A 14,940-nucleotide genomic window follows, 5' to 3' on the forward strand; every position below is an offset into this window, starting at 1 on the left:
AAAAGAAACAGGGGACATCTGAAAGAAAAAGCACATGAGAGATCAGTTTGGCAGAACGAGTCTGAACAGCAAGGCTTGCTGTTAGGGAAGTAATGACAGCACTCACTCCGGCTGGCTGCTGTGCACGGCTAGAAAAAAGAGGGGCAGGATAGAGAGGAAAGAACTATGCGCACTTAGGGCCCCAACCCCCACTTGTGATGAACCCCTCTGGGCATAAGGAGCCAATTGCATTATTCTGCTAATTGCAGAGAGAACACAGGAGCAGTAGAGAGACTGGGCTAAGTCATGAAGAGGTCCCCAGCAGGATAAAAGAGAGCAAAACAAGGGTATCAAAAGAAAAAAAAAAAACAAAAACCACTGGTCAATAGAGCAGAAAGATGGAAGAGCCTCAGATGTCATTTCCACATGGACTCTTAGAAGGAGTATCTTGGGGGTGAACTCTTCAGAACAAAAAGCTGAACATTTTGCTAATCAAGAGGAAAGGAATCCCAGTGCAGTAAGATCTGGGGTACTGCAGGTCAAATCTGGGAAATATCCATTATAGATCAAAGAGTTAAAATCAGATGTCCTATCTTTATGATGGGTAAATAAGCTTCAGTCAGTACCACCATCCATATGACCATAACATCTAAAAATACTAAACTAATGATCACTGATAATCTTTAAAGAAGAACCACTTTTTGACTGACTTTTTGATAACTGACTGGCTTGACAAAGAGGTACAATAGGAGAAATCTTAGTATGATTTCATTCCTGAGAATGGATACAGAAAATATTTGCTTATATAACACTTATTCACTGGATCATTTATTTGCTCTAAATGCATAATTAATAATTGGCAAAAAAAAAATAGGCACTTCTTACATTGTGTTGGTTGGTTGAAAAGTCTTAGAACTTCTTGTTTGTACAGAGATTCATCTTTAATCAGCATTTGGGCTGCTTCCAAATTCACTGGATTTTCTAGCACTGGATTAGAAAGCATAACCTATAGGAAAAAAATATAAAAATTAAAGTTTTTAAAGTAAATTTTTTGCTAGAGCAAAAAGACAAGCCAACACATACAACAGTAACAAGCATTTATTACATGGCGACTATGTATCCATCTGGAGACAGATACAAAGACAAATGAGACATAGTCCATCTCAAGAAACTCTTGGTCTAGGGGTGCCTGGGTGGCTCAGTTGGTTAAGCAACTGCCTTCAGCTCAGGTCATGATCCTGGAGTCCTGGGATCGAGTCCCACATCGGGCTCCCTGCTCGGCGGGGAGTCTGCTTCTCCCTCTGACCCTCTTCCCTCTCTCTCATTCTCTCTCAAATAAATAAATAAAATAAAAAAAAAAAAAGAAACTCTTGGTCTATCTTGATGTTATCCTGTATGGTCATGAGCCAAACATTAGGATCAAAACAAGTTACAAGTTCCTTCCTCTAGCCTATTCCTTTCTATCACATGAATTTAAATTCAATTTACATATAAAGGAAACTAAACATTAGGAAACACTGAAACATTTCCATTAAAAAGTAAGTTTAATTTTTAACGTTAAGATCACATTTAGATCATGGATAAACAAACGTATGTAATAAGGCTGTGTATACTGTGTATACTTCAACATCCCTCCAGATCATTGAATGAATTTGGTGTCTATAGTTTTCTATTGCTGCTGTGACAAATTAGCACAAATTTAGCAGCTTAAAACAATACAGACTTGGGGCACCTGGGTGGCTCAGTCATTAAGCATCTGCCTTCGGCTCAGGTCATGATCCCAGGGTCCTGGGATAGAGCCCAGCATCGGGCTCCCTGCTCAGCAAAAAGCCTGCTTCTCCTTCTCCCACTCCCCCTGCTTGTGTTCCCTCTCTTGCTGTGTCTCTCTCTGTCAAATAAATAAATAAAATCTTTAATGGAGCACTAGGTGTTATATGCAAACAATGAATCATGGAACACTACATCAAAAATTAATGATGTAATGTACGGTGATTAACATAATAAAATTTTAAAAATCTTTAAAAAAATACAAATTTATTATCTCACATTTCTGTAGGTGGCTAGTCTTAGGTGGTCATTTTGGTTTCTTTTCCACATTTAGTAAGACTAAAATCAGTGTCGGCTGGTTGGGCTCTTATCAGAAGTTCTGAAAGAATGTTTCCAACCTCATTCAGGTTGTTAGTTGAATTCAGTCCCTTGCATTTGTAGGACTGAGGTCACTGTTTCTTTGCTGGCTGTTAGCTTGGGGCCATCCTTAGCTCCAAGAGATCTCTTGCAAATTACATCTGGACCCCTACATCTCAGAGCAATTAAAGTATGAAGAATCCTTCTTATGCTTGGAATCTCTCTGATGTTCCTTCCTGCCACATCCATTCTCCTTCCACTCTATTTCTCTGAGCAACACTTGTGCCTTCCTCTTCTATTGTTAAGGGGTTATAATAATGACTTTGTACACCTGTATAATTCAGGATAACTTTCCCATTTTAAGGTAAGCTGATTAGTAACTATAATTCCATTTGCAAAGCCCTTTTACAGCAGTATGTAGATTAGATTAAATAACCAGAGGATGGGAGCCCTGGAGGGATATCTTTAAAATTCTGCCTGCCACCTGGGTGGCTCAGTCTGTTAAGCATCTGTCTTTGGCTCGGATCATGACCCTGGGGTCCTGGGATGGAGCCCTGCATCGGTCTCCCTGCTCAGCAGGGAATCTGCTTCTGCCCCTCCCATTCCTCATGCATGCCCACGCGCATGCGCGCACGCTTTCTCTCTCTCTCTCTAATAAATATTAAAAATAAAATAAAATTCTGCCTGCTATAGTATATGTGCATCTGGACAAAATAGGGGACCAGCAGTAACCAAAACTTAATAGTTCTGCTAGACCATGATCTTGTTTATCTTGTACCTCAAAATTATTTTCCCAAATTGCAAATATTTATTCAATAATTTCAGTATTTTGAATAGTATAAGATGCAAATTAGATAATAAAATATAACCAAAAAAATAACTACCAGAATACTAAGTGTAGATGTAGTTCAAAGTGGCTAACTGACTAAAGTGTCTTAGAAATGTCAGTCATCACTAACGGAAGCAATAATCTGACATCTGATATTTCAAAGGCAATAAGAATTTACTGCTGTTTGGGCGCCTGGGTGGCTCAGTTGGTTAAGCGACTGCCTTCGGCTCAGGTCATGATCCTGGAGTCCCGGGATCGAGTCCCGCGTCGGGCTCCCTGCTCAGCGGGGAGTCTGCTTCTCCCTCTGACCCTCTTCCCTCTCGTGCTATCTCTCATTCTCTCTTCCTCAAATAAATAAATAAAATCTTTAAAAAAAAAAAAAAAGAATTTACTGCTGTTATTTGAGTTTCTCTGTTTGGAAAACACATTTGAACATATCTCCAAGGATATTCTAAGTTTCTCAAATAAGGATTCAGTGTGGATGGCATTATACCTTTCAAAGTGGGTAGGAAGCAGATGAAACTTATCTTCAAGAGTAAGCTTTTGGTCTTTGGCTGGAGTGATAATCCTACTCAGAGAGGCACATCTGGTGAAGTTTATTCAATAGTCTTTGCATTGACACTATGCCTAAGACCTTTTCATATTATGTGTACACAAGCTACTAAGTATACTTAATGATTTTTAAGAACTAGAATATATTGAAATGTATGAATCAGACACCCTGCTAAAATAGTGAAAAGAAAAGGTCCAACTTTTATTTTTTTATAGATTTTGTCAGAGAGAGAGTGTGCACGCACGTGCGCGCAGGAGCGGAGGGAGGAGCAGAGGGAGAAGCAGGCTCCACACTGAGCAAAGAGCCCAATGTGGGCCTTGATCCCAGGACTCTGGGATCATGACCTGAGCTGAAGGTAGAAGCTTAACGACTGAGCCCCCCCAGGCGTCCCAAGGTCCAACTTTTAAATTAGCCATGTGATAGTGTGGAACAACATAAGCAGCTTTCCAGAGGATAAGTACAAAAAACTGGAGCATCAGTAAAAAACTACAACAGTAGGTAGAATTTATAATTTCCAATTAGTTAAAGCCCATGAATTTGGAATTCCTTCTATGGATGGGTGTTGCTATTTACCTTTGCATTATATATTGAAGTACAAGTGTTCTTATAATCTTTTGTAAGATTATAAAAATTTTAGATGATTAGTATATTTAGACTTTAAAATATTTTAAACACCATTTCAAATGGCACTCCCTTGAATAACAATGTGATAACTATACATATGTCTCATCTATTGTTCAAAGGGAAATATTCAGAAATTATGGTCTATCCGTGTACTGTCCATTACAATAGGCACCAGCCATATGTGGCTATTTAAACTGAAATTAAAATACATTAAAAACCCAGTTCTCCTCAGTTACACTAGCCACATTTCAAATGCACAGTAGCCACATGGCTAGTGCCTACTGTATTGGACAGCGCAGATATTGGACATTTTCATCAGTGCAGAAAGTTCTACCAGGCAGCACTGATCTTGAAAGAACTACTAAATAGCCATTAAAATATTAACTGCAGCAATACGAAAATTACTTGAGATAAAATGGTAAGTGAAAAACAGGTCAAATAAGTTGTACATATAAACCATATTTGGAACGATGTAAAAAATTCAGGATCATTCTTTCATTTGTGTTACTTAGCATCTCCTGTCAGCATTGTCCTAGGTGGGTACTGGGGAATCAGAGATGAACTGGACCTGTTCCCTGACCTCGAGGAGCCTGTAGTCCAACAGGGGAAGACATATAAGAAAACAGTATGTGCATTACAGTATTACAGTCCTCTGATAGAAATCTGCCTGGAGTACCACTCAGTGGGTGGGAGACAAAAGAAACCCCTCAAACACCAAAGCTGTCAATTCTACCTCTGAAAGAAAGTCAGGAAAGGCATCCCAGTGGAGGACTCATTGGCCCTGACTCTTCCAATGTATGCAGCTTCTTCCCAGACTGAGCAAGAGAGAAGCAAGAGAGAAGGAGAAAATGGGTTGCCAGTCAGAAACTAGACTGAGCACTTTTTAAGGTTCAAGACTTGCTTGGGTTTGTAACTTTAGAATTGAGAACTCTATAAATGTTTTTTTTAACATGAATTGAACCAAGCACTGTGAGGGAGAAAAGCATGAAAATATAATAGGAGTGGGGCTGCATGGTGCTGTTAGGGAGAGTCTGAAGCCCAGGTGTGAGGACAAGGAGATCGGTTGTCAGGCAAGAGAACTGAGGCTACCCTGCAGTGAATAGGGCAACTGAAAGGTTTTAAACAAAAACACGGGAGAAAACAGAGGGAAATGCTAATCACAGTAGGGTTAATGTTTTTCTTTATGACTATCATTGATTTTCTTTTTCTTTCTACTCTCTTTTTTTTAATTTGAGAGAGAGAGAGCGTGCTCTGGATAACTTGTATTAACTGGGGTGGGGGGGAAGGGGCAGCAGGAGAAGGAGAGAGAAAATTCCAAGCAGAATCCCCACTGAGCCTCACAACATTCAGTTTTATTATTCTTTTTTATTTAAAGATTTATTTATTTGAGAAAGAGAGCACATGCTTGTACAGGGGTGGGGGGGAGAGGGAGAGGGGAGAGAGAATCTCAAGGAAACTCCCTGCTGAGCACAGAGCCTGATGTGGGGCTCCATCTCACCACACTGAGATCATGATCTAAGCCAAAATCAAGAGTCAGATGCTTACTGACTGAGCCACCCAGGCGCCCCTCAGTTTTACTATTCTTAAGGCAGATCCTAATTCAGGTAGAAGAGACAAGGACTATGACTCAGTTTGAAGGAATCAAAAAGATCAACCCCAGATATTTGCAGATCATGCTCACTTAGTTCTTTATAGTTTTTGTTCGAATGTCTCTCCCCAAACATGGCTTAGCACAGGTAGGTGCTCAATACATTTTTGTAGAATGAATGAATGGATAAGTTTGGACATTTAACCTCTAAGAAAGATTGCTTTTCTCAGTATACTAAGATGACTAGACAGAAAATTTTTTTCAAAAATAAGAAATGGGATTTGTATTATAATTCTATGTGATTGAGAGAATTCAATTAAGCCAGAATACTACATTTCTGTAAGTATTCCAAATAATCAAAATTTAATAGTTTATCTTCAGATACTATTAATGATGAGTAGGTCCATGGGAAAGTCACTAAGTCAGATTACAGGTGGTCAAACCAAGTGCCATTGAAATAATTTATTTTAGCACCACATGAGAAAAGAGGTTTTTTGAGAGTCAGAAATAACAGAACACTGAGGCATGCTCCTAAGGACCATGAACCCAGGGGGCAAAGGGGCATTCCAGAAACAGGCAACAATCTGAAGGGAGGAAAAAAATCCCTGCTTTAATTGTTCACTGGATTTGATATGAAAGTTTATAAAAGAGCAAGTAGTTAGCACTGTCAGAAACAAAGGATAAAGCTGAACATTTTAAGTTGTAGTCATTTGGTTCACCTTTCTAAGGAAGACAGATTCATGAATGAGGAAAGATCATATCCAATATTATGAAGTAAAGTTAGAAGCCAAAAGAAAACTTGAGACTATATTTCTAGAATTGAAACCATCCAGTTCTTTTTTAAATAAAACATATATTCTTTCATTGTAAAGGGCAGTAACTATCAGTTTCACTTTAAAATAATATTTATAAGTTCCACTTTATAGACTTGGTGTAAAAATGCTATTGATTTAAATAAGGTTATTCAAATCCTTCAAACATTTAAATATTCATTGTACATCTTCCATATATTTTGAGTAACTGGGACAGTTGAAAGTATTAAAGAGAGCATTATATTAACCTGTTCTTACCTGGAGGGTAAGTAAGATGCTGCTCAAGGTATAGCTTGTATTCCACTTATCGGGGTCATCCAAAATATCTATACAAGCCCGACCAGTATTTTGGTCTACTGTATTAAAATAATACATGAATATTCACACATAGAATACAATTATTATTTAAAATATCATAGGCAAAATCAGAAAGCAAAAGACAAAGCAGGAAGGCATTTTCAATGAATGTGACTGACAGCTGATGTAGTATAGCTGTTAAAAGCATGGGCTTTAGTGTCAGACACACGTAGATCTGAATGTTGACTCCCCCACCTGTTGAGCAATTTAACTTTATCACTCTAGGTCTCACTTTCCTAATACGTGAAATGGGGATATCATGAAAGTACCTTCCTTCACTGAAAAGAATTAAAAAATAAAGTACTTAATAGAGTACCTGACATGTGGCAAATCCCCCCCAAATGATAGACATCATTATTAACAATAGTCTTATTAATATATAAAAAAATTTTTGTAAATGACTAAGAGAAACATTTCTACTCTAACAGAAAAATCTTGCAATAAAAAGTTAAGAACTGAAAAGAAAATTTTGAAAAGGTGAAAAGAGGGGTGTTGGATTTGACATTGTACTGTAAAACCACAATAATTAGAACTGCAGAGTGGGACATGAGATTAAACCATGTGATAAGAGCCTTTAGAAACAAAACCTAGTATGTATTAAAACTGTTGTATGTTAAAAGTGCAATTATGATTCAGCAGCAAAAGAGGATTATCAACAAATGGCATTGATAAGTGCTGTGCAAATTACTGATTGTCCTTTGGTATTTGCACTTCCTTTCTTCCATCTCTTCTGGAATAAGGAGCACTATGCCTGCCCCCCATCTCCATCCCTCTGTGTGGTTTTTGATAAATACATGGTTGCCCACATTTTCCCCAGCCTTTCCTCCAGCAAGACGTGGCCATGTAACTAAGTTGTAATTGTGGGATATCAGCAGAAGGAAAGTGCGCAACTTCTAGATCATACTTCTGATGGGAGCTGTTTTGCCCTCTTTTTCTTTTCCCCTTCCCACTGGCTGGAAATGGTCAGAGTAAAAGTCTTACATCCAGAAATGATAACCGCAGGTTGAGATGGCAAAACCTCCCTGTCAGCTTTGTTTTGTCATACACAGATTGGAAAGATATAGAGAAGCTTGGCCTATGCCCTAACAAATTAATTAAATCAGTATTAAAAAAAAAAGAATGGAGTCAAATATGAAAAATAAGACTACGGAATAACTAAAAGAATATTAAAATGATGATTTGATTGTATTTGGGGAAGAGATCATCTAAGTTTAAAGGTAATTGCAAAAATCTCAAAGGATGAGACTAATAGATTTGACTACATAAAAATTTTTAAACCCCAGATATAAAAAAACCAGCATAAGCAAAATTTTAAATTAGTGACAAAGGGAAATATTTGCAATATCTAAGACAATGTAATAACACCATTAAGTCTGATGGTTCACAAAATAAGAAATACAATCAACAGACATGAAAAAATGTTTAACTCACAAGTATTCAAAGAAGTGCTTATTAAAATAACAGTGGCAGGGCGCCTGGGTGGCTCAGATGGTTAAGCGTCTGCCTTCGGCTCAGGTCATGATCCCAGGGTCCTGGGATCGAGTCCCGCATCGGGCTCCCTGCTCCTTGGGAGCCTGCTTCTCCCTCTGCCTCTCTCTCTCTCTCTCTCTCTGGCTCTCATGAATAAATAAATAAAATAAAATAACAGTGACATTCTTATTAAATTGGCAAAAAATGTCTCTGAAGTGTCAACGCCCAGATATGGAAAGTGCTAAAATGACTTTATACACAGTTATGGGTGGAAGTGTAAATAACATCCCAAAAGGCAACTTGGCTTTATGTATCTGAACACTTAGGACCCTATAGAGCCATCCCTTGGAGTTTGGAGGCTAATAAATACTACTCCCTTCCTCCCAAGCTCATATATAATGAAATAGACCTAAGTGTTGAAAGATGGAAGTTAAAAAATCAACTTTATTGTAGGTAAGACTGAAATGGAGAATGCGTGTGATCAATGGCTTTACTCGAGCTCCACAAAAGCCCCCCTGATTTGAACTTAACACCCAAACTGAAGGCCTGCCTGTTTCCTGCCTGGAGAAAGCCATAGGGAACCCATTCTAAGGGAAGACTGTCTGGAAAGAAAGTGTTGGGCCACACATGTTCAATTTTTTTCTCCTATTTCCTCAATAGGTAAGTCACTCAAGGAGTGAGGGAGGGAAAGAAGAGCAATCACAAGTTTTCTGTACTTTCCCTCCTAGAGACAGAGGTTCTCTGTACTCTGTGGAAATGGAAGGTGTGAGGCCTAGGGGATAGCACTGACCCCCACTACATTTAACCAGTAATTCCACTCCTGTTTATGTTAAGCAAATAATAGCAACTGTACACAATGAACTGTGTACCATAGATTTAATTTTATACCTTAAAAATAGGTTTAATTACAAAGTAATAATATACTTGGAAAAAATTACATAAAAGTACATGGTGATTGCATGGAGCACTGTGTGTTATATGCAAACAATACATCATGGAACACTACATCAAAAACTAATGATGAAATACATGGTAATTAACATAACATAAAAAAAGTACATAATGATTAACATAATAAAAATAACAAAATAAATCATATTTTACAAATAAAAGTATGTAAAATAAAATATGAAAGCTCCCTTGACTACTAATACCACCTCTTCAGAGTTACTACCAGTTGGTCTAGGGACACCTGGATGGCTCAGTCAGTTAAGCATCTGACTCTTGGTTTAGGCTCAGGTCACGATTTCAGGGTCTTGAGATCAAGCCCTATGCCAGGCTCCGTGATCAGAGTGGAGTCTGCTTGAGAGGTTCTTTACCTCTCCCTCTGCCCCTTCCTGTTTATGTGTACGTGCATGCATGTGCTCTCTCTCTCCAAAATAAATAAATAAATAAATAAATAAATAAATAAATAAATAAATCTTCAAAAAAATAAATCTACCAGTTGGTCTATACATATACACACACACGTGTGTGACTGTGTGTATCGTTTAAATGGAATTATATCTTAAGTGTTATTCTTTGAAGGTTTTTTCTTTTTTTAACAGTAAATCATCAACATATTTTTGGACATATTTATGAAAAAATATTTGAGCACCAGTTATGTGCCAGGTAGGGAATATTCTAGGAATAGCAGTGACCAAAAAGTCTAGGTGTATATATCTTCCTTGTTATGTATAGAGCTGTAAGATATTTTACTTAAAAATTCCTATATTAACGGACACTGGGATTATTTCCCTTTTCCCTATTTCCAACGTTGTTACTGGGAACAAACATATTTAAATATTATACATACTCTTCCACACTTGTGCTAGTATTTCTATGGAATAATTTATAAATACGGTATTACAGGGATTTAGGGCTATTTGCATTTTATACCTGATTAGAAACTGTCAACTGCTTCCTAAAAAGGTCACACTGAGGTCATCATTATATCAGAGAAGGCACCCACCCACGTTTGCCCACCCCTACTGAAATATATGTATAAATTTTTAACATTTTGTAAACATAAATAATGAATCATAAATTTCTGTTTTAATATGCATTTATTTTCTTACTAGTGAAGCTGAACATCTTTTTATGTTTATTTTTGTTATGTGTCTTCTATCAAGTGTTTGTTTATAACCTTTGCCTGTTTTTCTATTGCTTTATTTTTTTCTTATTGATTCTTAAGTGTTCTATATATGTTGTAGATATTCTGTTTTACACATTGCAAATATTATAGCTTGGTTTGCAAAAGTCAATGTATTTTGTCTGTTTATAATATTGTTGGCCGTAGAGAAGTTTTAAAAAGTTTATGTAGTTTAATGTGTCAAGCTTTTTTCACAGTTATTAGGTTTTATCATATTTAGAAAAGCCTTCCTCACCAAGCCGATTAAAAATTCTATTTGAGGGGCGCCTGGGTGGCTCAGATGGTTGAGCGTCTGCCTTCAGCTCAGGTCATGATCCCGGGGTCCTGGGATCGAGTACCGCATTGGGCTCCTGGCTAGGCAGAAGGCCTGCTTCTCCCTCTGCCTCTGCCCCTCTCTCTCTCTCTCTGACTTTCATGAATAAATAAATAAAAAACAAAAAACAAAAAACAACAACAAAAAAATTCTATTTGATTTTCTTTTTTTTTTAAGATTTTACTTATTTATTTGACAGACAGAGAGAGAGAGCGAAAGAGGGAACACAAGCAGGGGGAGTGGGAGAGGGAGAAGCAGGCTTCCCTCCGAGGAGGGAGCCTGATGCAGGGCTCGATCCCAGGACCCTGGGATTATGACCTGAGCAGAAGGCAGAGGCTTAACGACTGAGCCACCCAGGCGCCCCTGATTTTCTTTTTAGGATTTAAAACTTTTAGACTTTTTGATACATCAGGAATTCATTTTGTATGTAACTTGACTAGCAATCCAACTCATTTCTTTCTAAAATGTTAATTTGTCAGTCCATTATTTTTTATGAAGATAAAATCAGATCAAATGAGGATATTGAATACAAGAATAGTGAAGTTTATCAGTCATTAAAAATGACCTTTTGAAGAATGTTTAATAATCCAGAAATAAACGTCATTTTATAAACTTCATATGTAATACTTCAACTATGTAGAATACATACATAGTAAAAAGAAAATAAATTTGTTTAAATATTGAGAGGAATAGCTCTCTGAATTAGGATTCAAAGTGATAATTTTTTTCTGCCTTTTTGTATTTTCCCCAATAAGCATGCTTACTAAATATAACCATAACAAAGTTTTTAGAAACATTATCAAACACTTACAAGGAACAAGGATAATAGGGACAGAGCCCAGTGATAAAAATCTCATTTGGTGCTTACCATTTGGATGAAAAGGAATTGTCAGGAATTTCACAACTGGAGGGACTAAATTGTATTGTGATATAAAGTTTATTTTCAGTTGGAAGAATAATCCTGTGATAAAGAAACAAACATTTTTACTTAAGTGTCATGTTGTGTTGATGAAATGAAACCTGAAGTTTCTCTTTAGCTTAGCCTCCTCGAGGTCCCTAGAGTTTTATAAATAAATTGGATCATACGGTACAGAGAGTCCTCTAGATAGTCTAATAGACTCCTCACAATCTAATTCCACTGTGTTTTCAGCCTGTTTCTCACCGCGTGAGTCCTTTCCATCCACTAACTCCATCCCCTAACACCTGCCCCTTACACTGTATTGCTCATATTTACTGAACTCACTGTTTTAGAACTGTCTCTTGTTTATAAGCTTTTGCCATGCTGTTTACTCAGACTGAATTTCCTTCCCCTCCTTCCAAACCTAACAAACTCTTACCCATTCCTCAGGATTCAACTCAAATGTCACTTCCTTGAGAAGCCAGCCATTCCTGACCTTCTAAGACAAAAGTAACTAATCATTGTCTTCTCAGCATTCCATTCAAGATCCATTAATAGCACATATTAGATTTTATTATAATTAACCACTTACGTTTTTCTCCCTTACTTCCCTCAACAACTCTATTTTGTTAATCCATAAAGAGTGCATGGTCATTAAAGATTATAGTGGCCCAGTCTTCTCAAGAATTTGATTTATAAAAATTTGGGGAAAAATCACGAAGGAAAAAAATGAGAGATAATTGTGGGATTTTTATGCAAGTAGGAATTTTGATAGTTATTCTCTGATTTAATGGAAGACTTACATGATATTCCCAATTGATACGCTTTATTGTGTCTGCTTCTTAAAAGTGTAATAACATTAAAATTTGGCATAAGGAAAAATTCAAATCCAAAATTTCCATCTACATTAACAAATGGCAAGAAATTAAGCCACATGATGAAAAAAATAACATGTGAATACCTTTAGAATTCTAGAAAATTTATATACTGTAACCTTATTATACATGTAAAGAAGATAGGCTAATAATGGTATAAAGACTTTTAAAAAGTAAATTGGTTTTGAAAACACAAACCATGCCAAAATGTATTTTGTAGACCTTCAATATCGGCTCCCCATTCCATTAGATCTTCACTTACAGGAAAGGCAGTAATACCCTTTAATTAAAAAAAAATCAAAGCAGAAGAAAAGATTTAATATCACAGCTTTGAAAATCAAATGTCAAGTTACAGTGAATTCCAAAAACTCCACATTTTCTTTTCCTGATAAATTTATTTATTTGTTGATTTGGGGAGATGTTATATATTATATACTGTCTTATTACACAGAAGTTAAGGTAGATTCCAAGAAACACACACAATAGTAAATTTAAAATAAATCATAAGCATGGAAATCACAAGTGGGACTACAAAGTCAAGCTTGAGATGTGGCTTATATAAATCAATAGGTCAATTTAAGATTCCAAATAGAAAAGATGGAAATAGTTGGAAAGATGCATTTCTTCCAAGCTTTAAAAAAACTATATGGATGCTATATGGAGGGCATGGAGTAGAAAATTTTCATTAAGAAAAACACAACTCCAACATAATGCTTGTATATAAAAATGAAGTTTTCCTACGCTTGAGGTACTGTCCCAACGGAGGGACAAGAAATGTATTTCATGGAAAAGTTTATCCTTTACGCTGAGGGATACACTTAAATATAGTGAACAAATATTTCTGAGCAACCACAGAGTTATTAAGTATGTAAAATGCTAGTCTGGATAAACATTATATCTCTATTATCTACATTATTTGTAGTTACATATCACTTCTTTCTTCATCAAATTCTCTTTTACCAGAGAACCACAAAGTTCAGGTAGAACAGAAACAAACAACATCAGATGTTAGGTTGGTATGTCTGGGATTGTTGTTGGACTCAATAATTGTTCCTAACATCTCCAGTGAAGACAATACTTCTATAGCACGGTGTGGAGGCAGGGAAGGGGGGGGCAGAACAATGCCATTGAACTACACCTGAGGCAACTATTGGTAGCCCTTTGAGCCCTCCAAGGCAGCTTTCTTTCTATTCTTTGTCTTAAGTACTCCCTTCCCCTCCCTTCCATTTTTTATTCTTTATAGAATAAGTGATAAATCAGCCTGTGGCACCTATGGACCTCACTGTAATATATATAATAGCATTTGGCAAAAAGTGTACTAGACAGTGAGGAGTAGAACTTAAGACTTAAGAGCTCACCAGGGGTTTGGAATCAGAAAACCCTGGGATGGAAGCCTGGGGCCAAATATTTACTGAACCTTTCTGGGGCTTCGGTTTCTGGTAGGTAAAACAAAACACTACTTATTTAATAATGTTGTAATTAAGGAGCACAACCCTGCACCTACTCATCACCCTCTGATAGGGCTTAAGCACACATAAATTAGGACAATATGCTCCATGTTTTTATTATTATTATGATATAATAATTCGTATTATCATAAAATGATTGTTATGGTGCAATCCATTCTTTAAATAACAACACTGTAGTGGCAAATTAGGTTTAACTAAATTATGCCTTATAGAATAAACACGGATTGAAATGCTTTTAAAAGCGTCTGCCTTCGGCTCAGGTCATGATCCCAGGGTCCTAGGATCGAGCCCCGCATGGGGCTCCCTCCTCAGCGGGGGGCCTGCTTCTCCCCCTCCCTCTGCTTCTCACCCTGCTCATGTTCTCGCTCTCTCTCTCTATCTCTGTGTCTCGAATGAAAAAAAAAATCTTTAAAAATTCGTACCCCAACGAAACACATCCCTCCAGGTTCCCAGGACTCACCTTAAAATTGTTCTCCTTCAACTCCTGGAAGTCTCTTTCCAGCAAGAAGTAAGCTCTGCTGTGCATGATAAGGCAGCAAAGGGTCTGGCACTTGTCCCCACACCCCTAGCGTTTACTCTGAGAAAGGTGTCTGAGATTATGGGTCACTCTCCCACACCTAGTAAACTCACGTAAACTACTTGTTTTCTAGAGCCCCAGAACGCTCTGTCCTCCCAAGGTAAGTGCCTCTAAGTTGGATTTACAACAGACTTTTCTTTCTCCTCTGACTCCTCCCAACCGAGACTTCCAGAAAGAAAACGGGCACGTTCTCAACTGCGGCGTGTCCCTGCGGTGCCAGCTCACAGCCCAGGCTCAAGGCAAACTTGGAGGAGCACCTGGGACAGCTCGCGTTGTTCGTGCGTGAAGCGGGCGCGAGAGGGGGAAGCAGAGGTAGCGGAGGGCGGTCGTTAGTCGGGGTA

General features: G+C 37.5%; 1 protein-coding gene across 1 annotated transcript in view; it reads right to left on the bottom strand.

The window, feature by feature from the left end:
- UBE2U (ubiquitin conjugating enzyme E2 U) overlaps positions 1-14,576 on the bottom strand; it is a 65,375-nt gene extending 50,799 nt beyond the window's left edge. The window contains exons 1-5 of the mRNA XM_028096029.2: positions 14,483-14,576; positions 12,752-12,833; positions 11,649-11,741; positions 6,768-6,865; positions 865-985 (exon numbers count right to left, since the gene is read on the bottom strand). Coding sequence (XP_027951830.2) covers positions 865-985; positions 6,768-6,865; positions 11,649-11,741; positions 12,752-12,833; positions 14,483-14,548 — 460 coding nt within the window. The 5' untranslated portion in view covers positions 14,549-14,576. The remainder of the gene's footprint in view (positions 1-864; positions 986-6,767; positions 6,866-11,648; positions 11,742-12,751; positions 12,834-14,482) is intronic.
- Between the last annotated feature and the right edge of the window lie 364 nt (positions 14,577-14,940).

The sequence above is a fragment of the Eumetopias jubatus genome, unplaced genomic scaffold (assembly GCF_037043125.1).
Source record: "Eumetopias jubatus isolate StellerSeaLion01/CBP00866 unplaced genomic scaffold, mEumJub1_p1.0 scaffold_4, whole genome shotgun sequence".
Classification (NCBI taxonomy): Eukaryota; Metazoa; Chordata; class Mammalia; order Carnivora; family Otariidae; genus Eumetopias; species Eumetopias jubatus.